Genomic DNA, 24,220 nt, shown 5'->3' with positions numbered 1-24,220 from the left:
AAAGATTGTTTTTGAAGACCATGGAGAAGTTGGCTATGTTGTCTCAGTTAACTTACATAAACAGCAAAATGTTTTGTTTTCCAAAGCATTTCTAGATATTTGTTAGTTTTTCCTATGTAAATCAAGAGTTGCCTGTTTCTCTGTGATTTCACTTGTATCTTTAAAAAAAAATGCTATTCATTATATTCATGTACATGAAATAGTCATATTATGCTTAGTCTACTTCTTAATTGTTAGTCACCAAACTGTAAAAAATACTGTTCTAGGGGACATTCCCTTTAACAATAGCTCCACTTGCTCCTTGGCCACAAAGACCTTCGGACAAGGTGAATGGAGTTTGTATTTTCCTCTGGTTGCTGCCCCAGCAAAGGTTGATGTGATGTTTCATTTATGTTTTAACCGTGCCTAGAATTTTAAAACTTCCGGAGTGCAGGAAAACAGAATAACATAGTTCTGTGCACTGTTTTGAGTCCATTTATGCCAATGGTAAATGCTTAGCCTTGGTAATAAAATATTTATACAGTGCATAAAAGCTTTCTTTGATTTTTCATTGCCCAGAAAATAAATAATATAGAAGGAAAAGTTGAAGAACATAAGAGAATACTTAATCTGATATGTAGTTTTAACCTCACATAATAGTCGTAGTTGGGTTTTTGCTGGTTTTCATTCAGATTTGGTGGCACATGCCTGGAGGTGGTGGATCATGTAAATGCACTGTAACCAAGAAAGAAGAGACCTTCCCCTAGGAAGGAGAAACAGGGCACCAAGCAACGGGGTTTGGATTCCGGCTCCGCCCTGCTACTGTGTCTGTAGGCAAGTCAGCATCTCTGGGCCCTGTTTTTATCTCCAAGATAAGGGAACTGGACTCACTGACCTTAAAGCCTTTCTGGGCTTAAAAATTTGATATAAATGCACAAGTATCAAGTAACAGGGCAGGCCTGCCAAATCATTTTTTGGTCCTTGGTGACGATTTTATGTTGGTATCCATTTTCCCTCCTCTGAACAAATGAGTGTGATAGGCTGCTTGGCTCGCCTTCTTATCATCCATTAAATTTACTGCCAAGTGATATTATTTAGCTAGTTGACATATTTCTTCTGAATGTTCTGTTTTCCAGAATTGATATTTTCTGGGGTTTTTTTTTTGAGATCTTAAGAGCCACTCTGTTGTATGAGAGCAAGGTTAATCTTAATTATTAATAAGAACTCAGGTTTATGTATATATTCTAACAGTTAAAAACATTTTAAGTAAACAATGCATGATTATCAAGAGTCTTGATTAGCAAGTAGCTCTGCATATTCAGTGCTGGAACAGTTCTCAAAAGCCTGGTACCTTTTCATTTGTGTTATGAAAAAGCATTTATTAGTAAGTTCATATGTATGTAAAGCTGAGTCATTTAAAAATCTATGTAAATGTAAACAGTCATACTATAGTTTACAATCTAAAATAATCAACATTGACTTTAATACTTAAAGATCATATAAAATTGATAATATAAAATCAACTTATTTTTCTTATGAGTGAATGACATGGACTGTATTTTTCCTGAATTAAGCTAAATCTAAATATATAAATCGCCCAATTTTGTTTAATCTCTAAGGTTAGTCAAAACATTATGCTGACTTTTATACAGGATAATAAAAATTGAAAAGAAATTTAGAGTTCGTTTTGTCTAGATTGCCTACCAGTTTGGAATTTCTTTGACTGCCTCCCTGGTACTTGACTGATAAATCAGTCTCTGCTTCAGGAGTTTTGGAGATTTCAGGTACTCAAGAGACGACAGTACATACTTTTCTTAGCCCTTAGCTCTTGAACACTTTGCTTGGCCTTATCAGATACCACCTCCACTAGACTGGACTCTACCTTCTTTATCTTTTCCCAGCACATAGCTGGATCATAATAGGTTCTTACTCATTTATTTAATAAACATTACTTAGTTACTATGTCTCAGGCTCTGTGTTCAGCACTGGGAGTACAGCAGTGAACAAACAAAATAGACATGATATATTTTTACGGAGACTATAATCAGTTGGCTAAGATAGACATTGAATAAATTTTAAGAAGTATGATGTTATAAAGGAGAGGTACAGGGATCTACTGTGTGACCATGTAATGGGTAATCTTGCTTAGTTTAGAAAGATTTCTAGAAGATTACCTTTAAACTAAACTCTGACAAATGATATGTTAGTGGCTGGTCAAGCCACTATTATGAGAATTTAAGTCTTGATCTGTAATTTATTTACACATTATCGGGTACCTGTATTGTGCCAGGTGCTGAGGTAGGTGTTGGGAAAAAACATAATATGGCTTGTGCCCTTAAGTCTTGCAGGTAGACATCTAAACAAAGAATTAAAGTTTGGGGGATGTTATAGTGCAGAGGCTGGGGTGATTAAAACCTCCACGTAGAAGAGTTGAGGTGGAAAGGAAGGCCTCTCTTTGGATGTTCTGAAGCTGCTACCTAGAACATTAGGAATGCCACTCCCAAAATAGCAAAAGCTACTCGGAGTTACAGTTTGAGCCTTGGGGACTGAGGGATCAGGGAGGTTTCCTGTAGGTTGGAATGATTCTCATGATTTTGGAATTCACACTGGGCCATTAATTTCTAATTTTTTCTCCTCATTTCTGTTTTCTCTAAAAGTGTTGAATGACAGTTGAGATATATGTTTTGGAACAATCTTATAATAGTTAGGATGCTTTTAATTTCATGGAACAGAAAAATACCAACTCAATTGGCTTAAAAAATGAGGGACTTTTATCACATGAATCTTGAAGTAGGATGTTCCAGGTTGGTTAATTCAGTACAAAGATGCATCTTTCTTTCATTCTGCTCTGCTCGCTTAAGCGTATCTGTCTCATTCTTGGGTCAGCTTCCTTCAAGGTCACCAAATGGCAGAAGAAACTGGAGGTGAGGGGTTGACACATGCTCATTATATCTAGGGGTGGAGAAGGTACTATTTCTTCTCATGTGTCTATTTTTTCAGTGAGGAAAACTTTTCTTCAACGTCCTTTGGCAAACTATACCCTCTTGGCTTACTGGCCAAAATCATATTATATTTCATGCTTAAACCAATCACTGGGAAGGCTTAAGACCAATCTGGGCCTGGTGCCATCTCTGAAGTACATGGCCTTGGGGCTGAGGATAAGTGACAGAATTGCATTGGGCTGGGGAGAAGAGTGATGTGCATGGCTGCTACAAACATATTAAGGTGAATGGAGTATAACCTGTATCAGAGCTACTGAAAGCAACACTGGCAGCATTTGCTTATTACAAACGCATATTCTTCCACTCTAGAATCCCAGAGTTTCTGACTAGGATCTCTGGGAGCTTGCCCAGGAATCTGTGTTTTAACAAGCCCTCCAGGTGGTTTGTATGCACTTTAAAGTTTTAGAAGCACTATTGAGATGTCATGGATAGAGTAGGAAATTGCAGCCTTTAGGTATTCTGCTTTAGCACTTTCATTAGCTTTGGCTACTCAAAAAGGTACTTCACCTTGGCTTTTAAGACTTGCCTGGCCAAGGAGTTTGTATTTATTTCCCGTCAAAGGAAAATCCCATCAAATGTGGAAGAGAAGTGATATGATTAGGGCTGCAGTTTAGGGACCAATCCATTCTGCTTAGTACCACCAGATCAGAGTGACAGATGGGCAGACTAGTTAGAAAGCTGTTGTCATCAGGAAAGTGACCAGGAGGGTGAAAATGAGAGAGAAATTAAGGTGGCAGCAACAGGAATGGAAAGCAATGAATGGAATTGTGATTCAGTTAAGAAGTATGGTATTGGATTAGACATACGGGGAGGGGAAAGGAGGAAAGAGCCAACTGTAATTGTGGTATTTCCAAGGTCACCTTGGGGTGACTAGGAGAATGTTAATGCCATGGGGAGCTGGAGGCCAGGGAGATGAAGTTAGTTTAGATGATTTGGGCATGTTGAGTTTTAGCTACCCAGCTGAGTGTCCAGTTGCAAAAGGTCTTGGAAAGCTGTAGGGAATGTGAGCCTGGAGCTCAGGAAAAAAGATCAGGATGAGAGACATGTATTTGGGAGTTGTCAGTAAGGAGACTGGTAAGGGAATGACTGATGAGAAAAGTGGTTTGGGTACAGAAACTTAGGAAACCCAGGGAGTAAGAGAAGAAAGAAGAGCTAGTTATGGAAACTGAGGCTTGGTCCAAAGAAGAAAAGCTTTTCTAGGAAGAATATTCACAAATAACTGAGTTTAAATTACTGCAGTGAGAGCCCGGAAGAGGATGGTTAGCTTTAATTGGTCACAAAACTAGTCAGTATATGTCCTCAACTTTATTGAGGGTTATTTCCAGTTGTTATTACATTCTTGGAGTTTTATACTTATTTGGGTCATAAGTCATTTCTTAGTTTAAAACAGCTTAAGGGAGCTCTCCACTTCTCTGGCTTTGGGTACTTCTCGGTGTGGGTTGAGGTTGATCAGATCTGAGTGGTGGGAGGTGGCCTGGGGAGGGCTCCTCAGCCTCTTTGTTGCTCTCTGTGTTCTTTCTGCAGCCTTTCTATGACCTGTACTTTGTGAAGCTAGCTTTCTATTTTAGAATGTGATGTTGTTTTGTTTGTGCCAGTATCAGGAGGTCAAGGAAGGGTATTATATATGCTTCCTAGTGGCTGAAATGGATGAAACGAAATACCTGAATTAAGAAATGAAAACAATCACTTGTTAGATTGAATGTCTCCTACCTCTTTTTTTTTTTTTTTTTTTGAGGAAGATTAGCCCTGAGCCAACATCTGCTGCCAATCCTCCTCTTTTTGCTGAGGAAGACTGGCCCTGAGCTAACATCCGTGCCCATCTTCCTCTACTTTCTATGTGGGACGCCTATCACAGCATGGCTTGCCAAGTGGTGTCATGTCTGCACCTGGGATCTGAACCAGTGAACTGCAGGCCACTGAAGTGGAACGTGCAAACTTAACTGCTGCGCCACTGGGCCGGCCCCGTCCTACCTCTTAATTCTATTGCTTTCCTCCTTTTTTTTTTTTTTTTTTTTGGCTCCAGTTGGATAGGAAAGTCCACGATGTTGAAATTTTAGTTCTTGTGAACAAGGAAGAATTAGGAAATTGAGGTGGGGGAAAACTTCTAAAAAAACGGTTACTGCCTGTTCTATCTCCAATTTTCTAAATTATAATTGTCAACCAAGGCAATTGCAGTAAGCCCAGTTTTATGTGATGGAAAGTTTCCTGTCTGTTCTATTGGGTATAAGAAGACATTCTGATAGAAATATTTTTGGAGGAGAGTGTTATTTAGGGATTTTGTGCCAAGGATTAAAGAGAGCCAGAGTAGGAGGAAAAATTGAGCAGGATATTTCCACCTCCCTGAGGTAGGATGAGGCTCGGAATAAACTAGCTTTGCTTCTGAGCTCTAACGTTAGCCTGCTCTGTGACCTTAGATAAGTCATTTAGCTGTTTCACCCTCAGTGTCCTCATCTGTAAAATGTTGAGGGTAGATTAAATGCTGCCTTTCATCTCCAAAAATGTTTTGATTTATGACTGAGGTAATGAAATGTTTGATTTCTAATCCACTCTCTGTCTAAAGTCCAAGAGGATCAATTCGCTGTTGCTAGGAATTGAGGACAGACGAAACATTTTAGGAGGTTAGAAATCTTGCATTATTCAGGGGATTCTTTAATTGACCTTCCATTAGAAACACAGCTGTCATTGCCTGAAGTGTAACCTGAGAGTGTTAAGTCCAAGAAAGCTTAGAAGGTCTGTACTTCTTCTCCTAGCAGAAATTCCAGACTTTACTTAAATTCAAGGTGCATAAGGAAGTCACTGCAAAGGATTATGGTCTCTAGCTCTGTGCCTCCTGGTCTGTGCCAGGTGCTTAAGACAGACACTCTTCTTGATTAAGCACACTTCCTTATTCTTGAATATTCTTTATTCCTTAAAATACCCTTCTTTATTCTTTAATCACTGAAAAACAGAACTTCATAGTAACACTTTGCCCAGGGGAAGGGGAAGGAAACAGCAGTGGAATGGGATGGAAGAGGTGATAGGCTTGTTGTAACGTTCTTTTGTTGTGTAAGCTGTTCATATTTGTAGAGGGGGTAGAAGGCATGCAAATTGTTCTTTGTTTGTATTAGGTGCTATATCAAACAAACGAGAGGGGGTGGCCAGCCCAGTGGTGTAGTGGTTAAGTTTGCGCATTCCACTTCAGCATCCCGGGGTTCCTGGGTTGGATCCTGGGCACAGACCTCCACACCGCTCATCAAGCCATGCTGTGGTGGCATCCCATATACAAAATAGAGGGAGATTGGCACAGATGTTAGCTCAGGGACAATCTTCCTCAAGCAGAAAGAAGAAGATTGGCAACAGATGTTAGCTCAGGGCCAATCTTCCTCACCAAAAAAAAAAAAAAAAGTCAAACAAACAGGAGGAATAAAGGTTAGGGATATTTGTCACAACTCAAGTTTGAATCTGTGTCTGGGTTTTCTTGATTCTGTCTGAAGGTTGGACCTGCTGCAGCTGGCAGAGATCATGTGTAGTGTTGAAAGTGAGTCTTTTAGTCAGCCTTTCTTAGCTTGGCTGGGTAGGAAGGATAGTAACTTGGGTTCTGTGCATTTTGGCCTTAGATCATGTACGTTGATAGACTATTGTTCTGCAGAAGGAGTCTCTAAAGTTTGGTGGTTTTCTTGTTTTTTTTTTTTTTTTTTACTATTTTCTTGTAGGCAAATCTCAAACAGCTACTATAGTTATTTTTAAACTTTGCAGTTCCCTTTAGTTTTATCTCATTTTGGCATGTGCCCAGAATATAAGTAAGTTAAATGTTTCCATTACTGTGTTTTAGGAATGTGACTGCGAATGCTGACCTTTAGGATCTAACTTCAACAAGAAAGCAGCAAGTCTTTAGATGTCTTTGAGTCTAACAAAAGAAACTTATTTTAAAAAACATTATGTAGTTACTTCTTAGTCTGTTTTGATTGATTGATTGATTTGACACAGAATCAAACAGTTCATGTGTTCTTTAATTTAGAGATTTTATATTTAGTAGATTTGTTTCCAGATTATTTCCTAAATATTAATATGGGAGTTGGCTTAAAGACTAGGGGAGAGACATCCCAGGTGTACATGGTGGGGCGGCAGGGTGGGGGACCTAACCTGTGACAAATTTTAAATTACAAAAAAGTCAGCCAACAATGAAGAAGAGTGGTTGATGTCACATTAACTCTAGTTTAAAATGTTCTCCAGGAGTTTTTAAAAATTATCTGTCATAGTTATGCATACATGCTCATCCATTGTCATGGGTTTTTACAGTATAATCAAATTTGCTACTTATTAGTCAAAACATATCTTTAAGTTGTTTATGGAACACACATGTGTGTTTCTTAGCTCACAAATAAGTTATTTATGAACCACAGTTTGAGTCACTTTGGTAGTATTACTGGAGTCCATAAACTTAGTTATGTTGTCGTTTATGCCTGTAAAAAGAGCACAGTTAGAAGATGGCTATTTTGGGATTAGGTTGTGTGCTCTCACCACATTTCCTTGTTTTTATCTTTTTCTCTTGGATTTTAATATGATTGAAAGTGTGTATAAAAAGATTTTTGAGGAGCTATGTTAAATACCTCACTTGTTAACATTTTTAGATATTTGGGAGAGGGAGAGGCTATCTACATTAAATAAATTGCCTTAGGAGTTACACAATGTACTAATTTCTGCTCTCAAAAGCATCTTAAAAATATTGATTATGTTGGCTTTAATTCTGTCTGTATAAATGTTTCCTTTTGCCCATATAACAAATGAAGGAATTTGGTCTTTTTAGCTTTATTGAAGTTAAATAAACTTCAGTAATAAACACTTTATTGGAGTGTTTTTAGCTTTATTGAAATATGATTCTGCTAAATTAACTCACGTTTGTCGAGCTAATTAATTATCAAACAAAATGTTTGAACATAAGCTTCAAAAATACATTTATAAAATAAGATTGAGTTAGGTGTTCAGGATAAAGGGGGAGGTGAGTAATAACCTGATTGTCCCTTATTTTATGAGAAGTAGACAGGCTGATTACTGGCTTAGATGGTTAAATGTGTAAACCAATCTATGTTGGCATTTTTATCCCCAGGTACTTGGACCTGGGATGTTTTCTTTTTTTGTATTTTTCTATTTTTGTTTGTTTTCATCTAACAGGCATTTCTGTCACCTTTACTGAGATCCGTCTGTCATAGAGATGCCCAGCTATGCCAAAAGCTGTGTTAGTCTTGTCTGACACAGATGAGCACTGAAAAGCCTTGGCTGAAATTGGGGTCCACAAGTGGGGAGGCAGCCCTGTGCCCTTCTCCTTTTAAAGTGAAAAAATTTGATGCCAGGGGAGTAGAGGCACCTTGGAATTGCCTCTCTTAAGGAGTTCTTCTTTAATAAGGAATATGAAACTGGAGTGGCTCTTCTTCTAAAATGGAAAGGATTTCTTAAATTTTTCATCTAGCCTGGAGGAGGGAAGAGTCTTCTGCTTCTGTGAAATTGCCATACCCCTTCAGCATATGCCCTTATTAACATTATTCTAGTTTGCTCACTGTTCTCCAGCTTTGATGGTTAGAAGGGAAACATGAGAAGGAACTGGATAATCTTCAAATGAAGATTAATCTTTTTACTTCTACCTGACTCATCCTCCCAAAAGTGTTTAATTAGTTTTCAGATACACTAGTAAAGCATATTGACATACCAAATAGTCAAATTTGAACCCATATGATTATAGAGTCCTAACTAGTTGACGCTACTGAAATCCTGCTGGAGGATATGGGACCATAGGATTGAGCCCTTTTCCTTTGCTGGAACACCAGAGATAAATCAGTTGTAGTTTACCTGCTGTTTGAATGGCTGTCTGATTTTTCAGTCGATGGTTTTATATTTTTGTTTTAAGATCTTAGCAAAGCAATGTCTCAAGATGGTGCTTCTCAGTTCCAAGAAGTCATTCGACAAGAGCTAGAATTTTCTGTGAAGAAGGAACTAGAAAAAATACTTACCACAGCACCATCACATGAGTTTGAGGTAAGGACTCTACAATGCTTTTGCTTTCATCCATCTGCATACTGAATTGCTCTTGCTGATCATCCAGCTTAAAATAAGCATGAGATGTAATGGTGGCATTAAAAAAAATTAGGATTGCTGAACAATTAAGGCTTTTCAATATTTGGCCATTGTAAAACCGTTGTCTTTTTTTTTTTTTTAATTCTAGGAAGTTTCTAAAGTCCAAAAGAATGAGAACAAAATTACACTTTATTTATTCTGTGTTTTGGTATCTTCAGCTGGAGAAATGGATACCAACGTTCAGTTAGAACTGTGAAAAATTAGCTTATCAAACATATGTCCTGCATGCCTTTTCAGAGAGCCAATTCTAATAGAACCGTGCTACTTTGTCAGCTGAATAGAGGGGTCCCAGAATAGGCAGTTGTTTACTTTTTGTTTATAAATCTATAGATTATCCTTTTCATTTTCAAATTTCAATTTGTACTTCATGTTTTGAGGTTAGCTGTGTTTTATTCCTTTTCTTTTGGTGAAGATTAATTTTCACTTTAAAAGAGTAGAGAAAGATATTGGTGAATGTATGTGGAGAACCAATTGGAATTCCCAGGGACCAAATGGTGTTCAGATTACATGATACTGGTGGGAGATGGGAAAGATTATTTGCTTTTATTCCTGTAAGTTTCAGATACACTAGTAAAGCATAAAGATATACCAAATAGTCAAATTTGAGCCCACATGATTATATAGTCCTAACTAGTTGACATTACTGAAATCCTGCTGGAGGATGATAGGACCATAGGATTCTAAGTGTGATTCCTATTAGCTTTTCTTCCTCTTTAGTTTTAAATTGGGGTATAAAAAAGGCTCTGCTCTACTCCATGTTCTAATAGCATAAGAATTTCATTGAAAGGTATTTTAAATGTATAATATGTGTCTGTTTTTATTAAATATTAAGCATTCTGCTAGTTGTAACAATGACTTCTATTTTCATAGCACACTAAAAAAGACCTTGATGGATTTCGGAAACTATTTCATAGATTTTTGCAAGAAAAGGGACCTTCAGTGGATTGGGGGAAAATCCAGAGACCTCCAGAAGATTCGGTAAGTTTTAGATAAAATGTAAGAAAACTGAAGATAATTTAGGTCATTGGTTTAACTTTTGGGTGGAATAGTGTAGGGGGCCTGTAACAACCATCACTTCAGACACAGACAGGAATTGCTTTGCATTGTCTGTCCCCTCTGCTGACACTACAGAGATAGCCTGCTACCACTTTTCCTTCTGTTAGACCCATCTTTCCAGTTCTACAGAGGATTTAATGAAAGTTTAATCTTCCTTTAAAAGTACCTCATAACTTAACATCTCTGAATATGAGGCATTTCTTTTGCAAAGTACCAAACACACAGTAAGAGCCTCATTTATGTATTTTTTTTCCTTCTCTTTCCCAAACCACCTGATTGCTCATTGCCTGTAGAGTCCTATACAGGTTGCTAGGTCAGCTACTTAAAGCTCTCCCTATGCTTTCAGCCCATCTTTATAGCTGTATTTCTCCTACCTATCTTATGTGAACCAGCCCAGCACGCTCTTCACACACGTGGTATTTTCTTGATTCTTTGACTTCCGCTGTTTATGTTGTCTCCTTGGAATACTATGGTGTCTCCACCTATCAAAATCCTGCTCATTCTTCGAGGCTCTGTCCAAATGTCTTCACCTCTGTCATCAGCCCCTAACAGAAAGCTGCACAGAAGCAGTATGGTGCAGTAGTATCAGAGGTTCAAATCCCAGCTCTGCTGCTTACGAGCTTTGTGCAAAATTAGAATAATACCAGATGCTGCTTTATGTATTTCATGGGGATGTTATGAAGCTTTTTTAAGAAACCTATGTGGAAATATGTTAAAGCGTAAAGCATTTTACAGGTGTGGTGCTCAGCTGGCCTAAGTACTAGTTGTTTGTATTCATGTTTTGTCTTATACTAGTCTTTGAGGCCAGAGGCCCTGTGTCCTGAGCAAATGTTTTTTGAATGGATGATCTAGATGAAGTGGTTGTCTAAGGAGTAGGTTTTGTTAACATACTGACCTTTCTTCCCTTTCCTGTTAGCAATTTTGACCTCCCTTCTTGTAGCACTTTTCACTGCAGGTAGAAGAGACTTGATAGAGTGGGATAATTGTATGTAAATAGTTTCTCTCTTATGTGTCTGTAATCTTAGATAATCTAATATTGGTTTTAAAATAGGGCTGTTTAGAGAAGGGATTTAGCAAACTACTGCCTGACGGCTGCTCCAGTGCCTGTGTTTATAAAGTTTTATTGGAATGTAACTATACGCGTTCATTTATATACCATCTATGGTGGCTTACGCCAATGGAATCTCTCTTATTTTTTCCTAATGAGAAAATCTTAAATATAATTCCTAGTTAGGATTACTTTTGTTCCTATATGTGAAAAAGATATTTAAGTTCTTAAACTTTTTAAAAGGAGAAATTACATGCTCATTGTAAAAAAGAAAAAAAAAAATCTCGCCTATGCATTCCCCTTGAGGAGTCTCTCATTTCTGATGTTGAAGTTAAAATTCTCTTGTCTGTAATGCTTGCCAGTTACAGTGTGTATACTTTTTTTAGGGTCTACTTTTTTAGTCTTTGATTTCCTTGGCCCTAGTGAAGGTATTGTGATTTATTTTTCTGCTTCTAAGTGGTAGAATTAAATAATATTTTTTCTTGTAAAAGTAGTAAGAGAATTCTTCTGGATAGGTATATAGTTTGAAAAAGGAGCTGGTGATAAATTCAGTCAGATTTAAAAAAATGTTTGGGAGCAGGCCTAAAATTACAATAAAAAATTTAGACATTACGTATTTACCCCCTTTAAATACTTATAATTTTTTGCCTAGGAATTTATTCCTAATGGAAATAACCTCACTTTTCTGATTAATGATGGACTTGGATATAAAGGTGTGGTTTTCTTACTTCTTACTTCTTGCTTGCACACCTAAGAAATTTTTGTTTTCTCCTACACAAACTTAACCTTTTGATAATAGAGACTATCTTGAAGGAAGACACACAGACTTGAAACTTTCAGTGTATTTTAAGATTCAAGATTCTGCTTTGCCAGTGGAGAAACCTGCCTTTGTGTGTTTTGAGAGAAGATTATGATATATAGTATAGTTTCTTGGAGTGGGACTTGGAGGGTGGGGAAGGGAGGGAGTAGAGGGATCAGAACCACCTGGGGATTTTTCCGGTTTGGTACGCCCATCCCCAAAAAGGTCCTGACAAGTCCTTTCAGGAGGCTGTGCCCCTGTGGGGAGCCGTAGTTACTGATCAGAATGCAGCATTAATACTGAAAAAAGAATAGAAATAGAAAATAGAATTCTGGATGTAATATGATTGTGTGAAGTCTTTTTCTGTTTATAAAAGTGTAAGTCTTCATTAAAAATATGTCTTTATTTTGAAGCCTAGATTTTTAGCATCTTTAAAAAAATGTGCTTGTAATACCGTATGCCCTTAATGTTGAAGATTTTGGAATGCAGAGGCAAAAAATGTTCTGCTCTTTTATGTCATGAGCTTCCTGCAGGCACAAATGTCTTATACTTTGTTAACAGCTTTTGCAAATAGTTCTGAGAATACAAATCATGGGTTAATGTTGTTTCCCCTTGCTTCCCCTACATTCCTCCAGGTCTCCTTCCCAAGTCGGATTTTCTCTCTCTATGCTTAATAGAGATTATATAGAGATCAGTTTTCCTTTCAAAACATAACTTTCTTTAGTGAAGATGGTTTTTTCCTTTTTAATGCAGGTAATATTTTATCCTCCTAACCAGAAAGAAATTATTTTGGGAGAATAACCATTTAGAGTGACATTTCTCAAGTAGGCTTTGCATTAAAGGTGTGCACATAAACGTTGTCCTAAGAGAGGATTTATATTTTTGTATAGGAGTTGGCAAACTTTGTTTTGTAAATAAAGTTTTATCCGAACACAACCACACTCATTTACATATTGCCTATAGCTGTTACAATGCTGTAATGCTACAATGGCAGAGTTGAATAGTTGCAATGGAGACCATACAGCCTGAAAAACCTGAAATATTTCCTTTCTGGCCCTTTATGAAAAAAATTTGCTGACCCCATTTTAGTGTATTTATTTTCAGAAGATCTTCAGTAGTTTCTTTTTACTTCTTTGGCCCCTGGAAAAGTGACCTCAAATGCATCTTTCAATTCAGATGATCACTTTTAGGTAAAAATATTTTTTCATAAGCATTAGATTGAAGGCCATACTTACAGATAGGCATTGAAATTGTATGTTGTCAAGTTTTACTGACTCACTCTTGCCTACTGTGGTGAATACTTCATTTTAGCTCTGTCAGTGAGCACATAGATGTTTTTCAAAAAGCCCACTGAGTCCATATTTTATTGAATTATGGCTAAGAAGAACGCAATTTATGGAGTTATGACATGGATAATACTCTGCCGCAATTTTGTGAATGTTAACTAAATGAATGTTATAATCAAGATTATCTTGATATTTAGCTACATAAATAAAAGAAAGTTTTAAAAAATGTATTACGGTTAATGTTTAGACTAGAGCAAGGAAAGACCAGTCAGCATGTACAGCTTCCTTTGACCACTTCCTTGTTTTTCTAGAGAGGCTGTTCCTGGCCAAGTTTAATGTTTGAACATGTTGGAGATGGAGAGGGATGGGATATAGATAAAAGAGGCGAGGAGGTACAGAGCCTGCTCAAGATGGTACTGAGGCTGACAGGTTCTTTTGAACCCTAACTTAAAACTTATCACCTGGCTGGCAATGACTATGGTAATAATAAAGTACATTCTCGTTTATGTGAAAAATGTTCTGTAAAGAAGGCTTTTTCCTTTAGATTGAACAGAATGTCCCTGGTTGATTTATGATTGTCATTGTTCTTGTTTTAAAGTCCTCAAAAGGGTGAGGGTGTATTTGTGAATGGGGAGGAGTTATATAGGGTCAACTCTTTTTTTGATTGTGACAGAGAATTGGCATGAAGAATATCCTGCCAAGGTGGTATTTAGCTTCAACAGATTTTTTTGTTTTGCTCCATCAAATAACTGAGAGCTTTTCTTACTGTTAGTCTATCAGTACAAAAACATTAAAATGTATATGTTTAAATGATGTGGCATTCTGAGAAAGTTACAGTGTACGTATACAGGGTAAAAATATAAAGTTTTTTGGGGGGAAGATGAATGATAGTATATTGTGCAGCTAATGTTTGCACATCTTTTTGAAAAACTTACTGGAAGGTAGTTTGGCCAAGGATCTGACATGATGTGACACAGGACACTTTGCTTTGAGCATGGTGAAGATTTCCCAAATACAGTCAGCTAATGGTAAAGCCATTAGAGACTTGTTTTGTGTGTGTGTAAAGATAAAATGAGATCCTGAATGTAAAAGTATTCCGCAAAAAGGAAATAGTGGCATTTAAGGAAATGGCCTTGAGGACATGGCTGGATACAAAAGAGTCTCATCTTTTCCTTGATGTAGAGTTTTAAAATTGTAATATATAGAATTACCAGTCTAAGCAAATATAATAATTTAGAAAATATTGCCAAAGCTGTAATTCCCTACCTTTTGATTCCACAATGAATTGAACAGTCTTTAATTTTCCCCAGGACTACTTTCCTTCACATGCCTTTATATACAGGACCTTTATTTTAGGAAGGGGACATAACTGAAGAGGCTGGCCATGAGTCTGTGATTCTTAATTCCAGTCTGGTTACTTGATTATTTTACTTTATAAATAGTAATGGTAAATATCTGACCTCTTTAATATCAGTTCCGTGATTAACTTTGAGAGACTCCAGGTAATGTGGTTGGACCAGGGTCTCTAACCACTGCCTTTGTCTAAAGTAGGAGACAGTCCAGTCCTCAAAGCTGAGCTCCTTGGGAAAATCACAACATGGCTATAGGTGATAGTACCACTCTTTGAACATTGCCATTCCCCTCTCCAACCCCGTCTCACACACACAGGAGTCTTTTTGGACCTTGGCTCATGTCTTACAAGGCCTAATACAGATCATTTTAATCTTACATTCTCCAAGTGTAGCTTTTATGTGGGCATTTTGCATTTTATAATCTGATGAGCAGAGTATATCTATGAGGTTCTCCTATCCCACGTCTTCATCTGTGGTACAACTGTGAGGGAATTTCCATTACCTTTATTTAATGCAGGGTAACCCTGAACCTATAAGATTGATATTAGGAGAATTTTTATATAAAACAAGATGAGTGGCCCATGCCTGCCTCCAATCCTTTCTGCACTGTAATTCCCTGGGGATATTTTACTAATTCCTTTTCCTTATTCTAGATCAGTGCTTGTCCCATTATTGTATAGTGAAGATGAGACTGGCACGTTTATACCAGGCATCTAAAGCTGGGTGGTCTCTGCAGAGATTGTAGGCTCTTCATAGATTTCTCGAAATTATAGGTAAAACTGAGTATAAATATACATTTTTTCAGAGTAGGTGCCCTGGCTTTCATTAGATTCTCAAAGGAGCTCGTGGCCTGTAAAGGTTAAGAGCTAGTGTCTTAGAATCCCATTCAAGAAACATTTATTAGGTGCCTCCTCTCTGCCAAGCACTGGCTGGATGCTGGGGCTACAAAAATAAGTCGTGGTCACTTTTCAGCATTTTGGCCTCAAGTTTGTGGAGGAAGTGGATCCAGAAACAGCTAACTATAGAGCAGTGTGATATGCAGTCCGCAGAGTGCTATGGAAACATCTAACTGGCATAGGGGCTCAGGAAAGACTTCCTGGCATTAAGGTAGACTCCTAGAGTAACCTTAAGGCAAGGCTTCTCAGAGGATGGGAGGGAAATCAAAGAGAAAAAAAGCTTTGTCACTAGGAGTCTAGAAATAATAGGCTTAGAGCATGTAGCTTGTTCTCGAGCATATGGTGGCTGTGTCTGCTTCTCCTTATCTGGAGCCAGAAGAAAGGCCCTGAGAGAGCCAGATGCTAAGTCTTTTTACCTGCCATTGCAGCCAGTGGAATACACTGGAGAGATGTCAGAAACCGCAATTTCCATTAAAGAGAGACACTAATGGTAGAAGATTGGAACAGTATTTAAAAACCATCCTTCGTTATATTTTAGATTTTTCAACATTGTAAAACATCAACCGAAATAGTAAGTTAAAAGATGTTTATTCTTGTTTTTGTTTTTTTAAATTGTGACAAACCTTATAAGGTCAATCAGCATTTTAGCTGTTGGTAGCTTTTCTTTTGTTAACATCAGGTTTATTGAGGTGTAATTTACATACAGCAAAATTTAGCCTTTTTAGTGTACAATTTTATGAGTTCTGGCAAATGCATTCAGCCATGTAACTACCATTACAATCAAGATATAAAAGTTTTCCATCATCACCAACAGTGCCCTTGTGCATCTTTAAAATATGCTTCTTACACTCTTACTGGGCTCTGGTTCTCACTTTACCTCTTCCCTTAAATACACAAGCTAAGCAAATATGTATCTTTCTAAAATATTGCCTTTTCCTTCATTCAGACTTCTCCAAATGAAGAGGTCAGCCTAGCCTCCACTCTTAGTTTTATGTCATCTGACCTTTCTGCTAGCTTTTGTCCACCTCCCCACCTGCCCTTTAATCTTCCATAGAACTTTCTTTTTATAGCCTCTGCCCTTTTCCATCTTCCCGCCCATCATTTCTCCAGGGCTGTTCCAACCATGTGAATTATATAATTAAATTAACAGTGTACTTTACACTGCTTTAATCACTGGCTGTTTAGTACCTCAGAATTTAAAGCTAGTACAGCATAGGACGATGTTAGAGGCTTCAGTTTTATTTTTTAGGGAATTCAGGATTATCATAGTTATTTTTTTTCTTAAAGATTGGCCCCTGAGCTAACAACTGTTGCCAATCTACTTTTTTTTTTCTTCTCCCCAAAGGCCCCCAGTATATAGTTGTATATTCTAGTTGTGAGTGCCTCTGGTTGTGCTATGTGGGATGCCGCCTCAGCATGGCTTGATGAGCAGTGCCATGTCTGTGCCTGGGATCCCAAATGGTGAAACCCTGGGCAGCTGAAGCAAAGCGCGTGAACTTAACCACTCGGCCATGGGGCCGGCCCCTATCATAGTTATTTTGAAGCATCTTTTGTACACAGTTAGACTAACAGGAGAGTTGGCTGATAGGGGAGATACAAAGTGATTTTAGTAAAGAGCTAGTCCTAGTCATATGAGCAAGCTGGCTTTTAGACCTCCCATCTCTTCTATTAGAACTCTTTTCCAACTTACTGGCTCATCTACCTTTGTTCTTTCTAATCCATACTGAAGAGGAAAGTTCTTTGAAAACTGCTACCTTAGCTGATGAGGATATAGGCTAAAGGCCTCATGAGGTTGACTTATCTAGTTTCTAGTTTACAATCTAATGGAGGCATGGACAATAAAAGATATATAATGTAACATCAAGTAATGGTAAGTGACATGAAGAAAAAAAAGGTAAAGTTACAGAGAATAAAGGAGTAGAGGTAATATTTTAGATAAGATAGGCAGAGACAGGACAGGCCTCTCTGAGTTAACATTGAGTAGAGACCTACAATCTATTTTATTCTTGGTCTCACTACACTTAACAAAGCTTGAGTATTAAAAAAATATTTTCCAGTTTAGATGAAAACTATTCTTAAATTTTTATGTAAATTTTAATTTGATTATTAGGTTGAAGTTTTTCATTGGCTATTTGTGTTAATTGTTGCTTGAAATATTTAATATAGAAATATCCTTTTGTTTGTAGTAATTGGTTATTGGACTTTGAATCACTATGATTCTTGCCTCTATATAACAAAAGGGCACAGTATTCAAGTTTGGCTCCCCAGAGAGGGCAACACAAGACTTAAGATGAAAATAAGTCACTTTTATGATTCTGCTCCTGGTAATAGTAGTTCTTGCTGAGATTTTTACTAAGGCTGACTTTAGTAACTAAGGTAGCAGATTGTATTGAAGGATATTGGGCATGAGTTATTAGATTGGTGGTGATAAGTGTAATTGTTTAAAGAACAGTATTGGTGCCAAGCTTTATGAGTTGTTCTTTGAAAGGACCGGTTTACTTACTCCTTCTTAGAAATTTCTGCCTTTGGACGTGTGAGGACTCAGTGTATGAATAGGACAGCTGATTCCCTCCACCGCTGGAAAAATTGCCCTCATGTTTTCCTGTCCATATGTTTACTTTAAAATAATGAATATTAATTTTTTAAAAACCTCAAAGATATGGGAGCTAATATTAATAGCTGGCAAAATTGAAATATGTACTTGATTTGATAGTTTGCCTTTTATTCTTATAATTTATAAGTAGAAGAAGACAAAAGAAGTTTCTTAGGTAAGGTGCTTTTTCAGGCTTTGCTTATGTTTATTATGTGATTGTTCCTTCTGTTTGTTGTCACAGAGGGATTGTTTTACAATTACTACACTAATATTATGACCTATAAAAATTATTTTTTATACAGAGCAAAGTTTTAGATTTAGATTTTCTTTATCAAATTTATACATAATGTATTGCTAATCCAATACTTTTTCCTTGAATTAAAATAATGGGTATTTGTAATCTTGTTTCTGGTTAATAATGAAAACACTTTTATTTTAAAATTAGTATTTAATAAGATAAGAAATAAGTTCCTTATCAAAAGTAGGACAAGAAATAACTTCCAGAGAATAGATTTCATTTATGAATAGGTCAATTGTTCCATTTATTTATTTACTTATTTACTTAACAAATATGTGAGTGCCGCCAGTGATCCTAACACTTAATGAAGGGTGATGGATATGGTAGGGGGAGTACCATATGGCAGTTACTGCCCTCGTGGAGTTTACAGTCACGTAACAGATATGGAGCACTGAGCAGACAATTTGGAGACAGTATAATAATTGCTATGATAGAAGCTGGCTGTGCCAGATTCATTTCTGGGGGTATGAGGGTCACAAAAGTCTTCCAAAGGAAGTGATGTTTTTACTGTGGTCTTTGGACTCCTAGACAGAGCATACATGTATACCTGCACATATGCACCCACGCAAAAGACTTTAAAGTTTTTTTAAAAATTCTTTTAATTGTGGTGAAAAACATATAACATAAAATTTGCCATCTTAACCGTTTTTAAGTATACACTTCAGTAGTGTTAAATATATTCACATTATTGTACAACCGGTCTCTAGAATTTTTTCATTTTGCAAAACTGAAACGCTATACCCATTACACAACTCCCCTTTCCCCATCCCCCCCATTCGTGGCAACCCCTGTTCTACTTTCTGTCTCTATGAATTTGATTACTCTAGATACCTCATATGAATGAAAAGACTTTTTTAATCTTAGGTTTTCGTTCTGTTGTTTGGAAAATTGCCTGAGTTCTACTAATTACACATCCTTGGTTTTGCTTTCCTGGACAAATATGAGAAGATAAAAAAGCCTAAGGGGTTGTTATATGGCAGTATTCTTGCCAGTGGAAGCATGAAGCCAACATAGCCTAAGGGACATCCTGTTCTGTCTGGCCATCCTGAGAAGTCGTCAGGTAGTAGGGAGACATTTTAGGAGAAGCATAGTTTGAAAAAGCAGAAATGTTATCAAAACTTGTATTTTTCTCACCTCAGAAGACTGTCTTAAACCAGGGTTTGGCAGACCTTTCCTGTAAAAAGCCAGATAGTAAATATTTTAGGCTTTGTAAGCTATGCAGTCTCTGTCATGATTACTTAGCTCAGCAATCGTAGCAGAAAACAGCCACAGACAATATGTAAACTAGTTAGAGTGGCTGTGTTCAATAACACTTCATGAAAACAGACGACAGTCCTGATTGTCCCACAGACTATAGTTTGTGGACCTGTCTTAAACTATCCTCAAGCTACACATGACTGGAGAGAGCTTTTGGGTGAAACCTCCACCTGGGAGATCATTGAGCTGCTTTGTGACTTGGAGCAGAGAGAAATTCAGTACCATATCTTTATCAAATTTGTGCCATTGTTTATAAGTTGTACCTTTTATGTACCACTAGAAAAGAAAAAACAGTGCAACCAATTAATGGTAAGATCCCATTGGTTGTATGATGCATCCTGGTTTCAGAAATGTTAAAATGTGGAGTGTGGTGGAGAGTATACCTAATCAATGATGTAGTCATAACACCAACCAACATTTGTATTTTTCCTGTGGGCCACACACTTTGCTTAGCACTTTACATGCACTTTGTCATTTATCCTCATAATAAATCAATGAAGTAAATGAAAAAGGCTTAGCACAGGTAAATAATTTACCAAAATAAGCGGTAGAGTCTAAGATTCAAACCCAGGCAGCCTGGCATTAAAGCCTCTGCTCTCAGCTACTGTCCTACACTGCTTCATTCAGCTTTGGAGCAGTCTTTCTTGTCAAATGATGCCATTCATGCTGGAATTGATGTAATTCATTACAGTGATTTGAATCAGGTCATGGAGGAAACAGCAGCTACATCAATTCCTTTTAGCATGTCCTTGCAATTTCAGATATTTTTCAGGGCAGCCAACTCCTGGTTTTCATCCATTATATGCCTGCTGGTGTCCTTGAAGAAGAATTATTATTTATGAACCTCTTCTGGAAATGTTATTAAAATGATAGAGTTTCTAAGCCAAGTAAAACTTGTGCTGGAAGAGAAGTCTGGTGCTCTGTTCACAGATAGTATCTGTGCTGCCAGCTAGCATCTCTGTCCTGCTGCTCTAGAAGAGAGTGAGCGTCACACATCACTGTAATTCATCCTCTTCTGCATCTGTGAGCTTTGTGTCTAAGATGGTGCAATCCTGCATAGTGATGCAGATTTCAGCAAAGATGACCTTATTGACTTTTGAAGACACAGGGACTGTATAGGCCATTGAGCTCTCAGTCTTGGAGAATTCTGGTATTCCTAGTACAAGCCTGCATTCAACTGACAGCGCAAGCTGTGAGAGCTTGCCTTGAAGAGAGTTGAGGTTTTCAGTACTTGTGATCATCAAAAAGAAAAGTCAAAATGGAATGGCAGTAAAGACGGCATGCGTGTAACCATTTCAAACTACATCACAGTGTCAATTTCTTATTCAAACCAAACAGAAGCCTTCTTATTGAAATTCAGTTTGGAGAGTTAAAGTTTATTTTTTGCTTTGTTTACATATTGATTTTCACTGGGAAATAAACAACATCTCTTATAAAGATTATTTTTATATTTTATGAATGAAATTTCCACTGTAGTGGAATAAAGTGTATAAAGTGTATGCAAAAAGTTTTGGGGGGGTGGTATTGCACTTTTCTGAAAGAGATTCCATTAACTTCTGACTTGCACAAGTATCTGAGAGCTCATAAAGCCTGAGAATCTCTGGTATGCATGAGAGGTGGAGGATGAAGGAAAGGTAATTGGTGAAGTGAGGGTGCATGAGGGAGAAAAGTGTAGAGGCCTACAAGCAAGAGATGTGGCGTGTTCCTGGAATGTGTGTGTGTGTGTGTGTGTGTGTAAGGGAGAGTAGGAAGGAGTGAAGGGCAAAAAGAGCCAAGTCATTGAGGATCTTATAAACCATATCTCCCAGTTAGGATTAGATTCAGCTACATTTAGTAGTGAAACTCAACAAAATAAATCTAGACAGGGGCTATCCAGAGCTAGTGTGGCAGCTTGTGGTCATCAGGAACCTGGGCTTGTCTATCATGCCACTCTGCCATCCTTAGCCTATCTCCTCATGGTCCCAGATGGCCACCTAAATGAAGGTTAGTCATCGTGTCTCCATTCCAAACAGCAGGAAGGAGGAAGAAGGGCACACCCCCCTGCCCTTTCACAGAGACTCCCTGGAAATCTGTCAGCTCACCTACTGTTAATCACGTTGGCAGAACTTTGGCACAAATAGCTATAAGGGAGGCTAGGAAATGTAGTCTTGGTGTGCCCAGCTGAAAATCAGTGTTCTAAAGTGGAAGCAAAAAAATGATGTTAGGGTAGGCAACTAATAACTCTGCCATACCATGCCAGTGTTTTATTTTGTGAATGATGTAATAAGAAGAAAAACAGGTTCAAATTCTCTTTTTTAAAATATTGCCAGCTGCAAGGTGGAGGGCGGATTGGAGGGAGGTAAGGAAACCATAGAGACCACTGCAGTAACACAGGGGAGGTGTGAGCTGGGTGCTGACTGTGGCACAGAGACAATTTCGTGAGGCTGACAGGACTTGGTCATTGATCAGATGAGAACAGGCTCCTGACTTAGCGGCTGGGTGTGTCTTGGTGCCATAGAGACAGGAATGATTGGAGCAGATTGCCTGGGAAGAGGAGGTCTACTTAGAATGGGCTTGAAAAGGAACAGGCAGAAAGAAGGGGAAAATAGAATATAGTGTCTCAGAAGTCAGGGGGAATAGAGCATTTCAAGATTTAGGGAGTGGTCAGTTGTGTCAAATGCAGCTGAGAGCACAGGTAAGAGAAGTATTGATGTTATTGACAGGATTTAGCAGTTAGGAGTGTTGACTGATGACCTTGTTAAGAGCAGTTCACTGAATGATGAGAAAACAAGATTGCAGTGGGTGAGGGAGTGAAAGGGAGGTGAGGAAGTCGAAGTGACTGTAGCAACTTTTTCAAGAAGTTTTGCCTCTAAGATGATGGAGAAAAAATGATATGGGTGTAGGAAAGGATGAGTGAGTGTATGCATTGGTGTTTTTGGTTTTTAGATGGCAAATATTTGAATGTGTTCATGCTGATGGAAAGGAATAGAGAGGGAGAGACTGAAGATGAGACTGGATGATTGATGAAATGGAGTTCTTGAGATGGGCATTGGCGGAGAGATGGCCTTAGGGTGCGGGGCAGGTCTTCCTGTAACCAGAAGGAAGGGAAAGAAGCAAAGGAGGAGGTGCAGGGAGGTCCTGAGGATCTGGTGGTAGAAAGTTGAGGGCATTCCTGTATATGATGGCTTTTATTTGCTTTATGAAATAGGAGTTTAGCTCGTCTGCGTGGCTTAGGGGGTGTTGGTAGACCATGTGATAATGTACATGATTTGCCTGCTTTGTCTTAATGAAAAAAAATCTGTGGTCTAAGTAGGATTTTCTTGTCATTAAGTTAATCTGTAGGAGCTTTCACACAACCCAGATTTTGGTTTTTATCTTTAGCGATGTGAAATGAAGGGACAATACGCCAAAGTGCCACACAGAACTTGGCACACAGACACTGTGCAGTAAGAGTTTAGTGAATAAGCCGGTGTTCTTGGAACACTTCCTATACATATGGAACTTCATTCCAAACTTGTTTTACTGTTTGCACAGCTCATTTTCTTCCAGGGAAACTTGCTTTTGTTGAGGAAAAAAAAATCTTTCGCATTGCAATAATCGTACCCTTGTGAACCATAACAGGGCAGGTACTGTTAGCTTGTTTTGGGTGTTTGGCACTGTCTCCAGGAATAGCACAAATATGCTACCAAGAACTGGGTTATACTACTGCTAATGGGAACAGTGTGTCCATGACTGTGTGATGAATTCAGCTTTTCTTCTAACTGGAAACTAAGTTGTGAATGGACTTGGCAAGATAGAGATCGTGGTAGACGATTTTTAAAAGATCTTTTTAAAAATCTTTCAGTTTCTGGAGAAAAACTAGATTGACATCCTAGAGGGCAGAATGTTGTTTAAATCACGTTCTTCAGTAGATTGCCAATTACTTTCTTTTCATTCCTCAGAAGAGGTTGGATATTTGACCAATTCTTTTCTCCCAGTGGAAAGAAAACATGAGAGGCCTAGCTTCCTCTGCATATTTTGTAGGGAGCTTCATGGGGTTTGTCCCACCTCACCTGTAGAGGTGGCCCTACTGTATAGTTAGTTGCAGTCAGGGTCTTCCTCGAACACTGAATTCTCTTCATGTCTGAGAGAAAGAGAAACAGGGTGGTTAGGATCGAAAGCACAAAGATCTGCACTAGTGACTGACGAAAGTGATTCAGTCAGAGTAACATCGAGGCCGTGTCCGGCAGTGTGCAGTACTCCCTGTCATCTCCAAACGTCATCCGTCTTTGCCTGAGTAGATGTCTTAGTGCGTTCTCCTGGGGGAGCTGAGAAGGGGGAAATGGAGGGCAGGTCTAAAAATGTCTCTGTGACTAGGTGTGTCTGGTATAACTTCAGCTGTTACCAGGCAACTTTCTAACACAGATCCCCTTGGCTTGTGGAACTAAACTGAGCTCTGTGGGACTGCTCGGTGAGGTCCCTGGTGGAGGGTGGGGACTGCATCACCAACAGAGAGAATGTCTGTTGGCATATTGGGTGATTCATGTGATGGAAAGCTGTGCTTCCACTTAATTTAACCTGTGGTAAG

At 38.1% G+C, this 24,220-nt stretch overlaps 1 protein-coding gene across 9 annotated transcripts in view; it reads left to right on the top strand.

The window, feature by feature from the left end:
* Window positions 1–24,220, top strand: part of UGP2 (UDP-glucose pyrophosphorylase 2) — a 49,756-nt gene that overhangs the window by 7,284 nt on the left and 18,252 nt on the right. For all 9 annotated transcript variants that reach the window (XM_070235376.1, XM_070235378.1, XM_001494166.6 and 6 more), the window contains exons 2-3: window positions 8,863–8,990; window positions 9,960–10,067. In XM_070235376.1, the coding sequence (XP_070091477.1) occupies window positions 8,863–8,990; window positions 9,960–10,067 (236 nt within the window). The remainder of the gene's footprint in view (window positions 1–8,862; window positions 8,991–9,959; window positions 10,068–24,220) is intronic.

Source organism: Equus caballus, chromosome 15, assembly GCF_041296265.1.
Source record: "Equus caballus isolate H_3958 breed thoroughbred chromosome 15, TB-T2T, whole genome shotgun sequence".
NCBI classification, from domain to species: domain Eukaryota; kingdom Metazoa; phylum Chordata; class Mammalia; order Perissodactyla; family Equidae; genus Equus; species Equus caballus.
The sequence above is the reverse complement of the archived record's forward strand: the minus strand, read 5'-3'. Positions and strand labels throughout refer to the sequence as shown.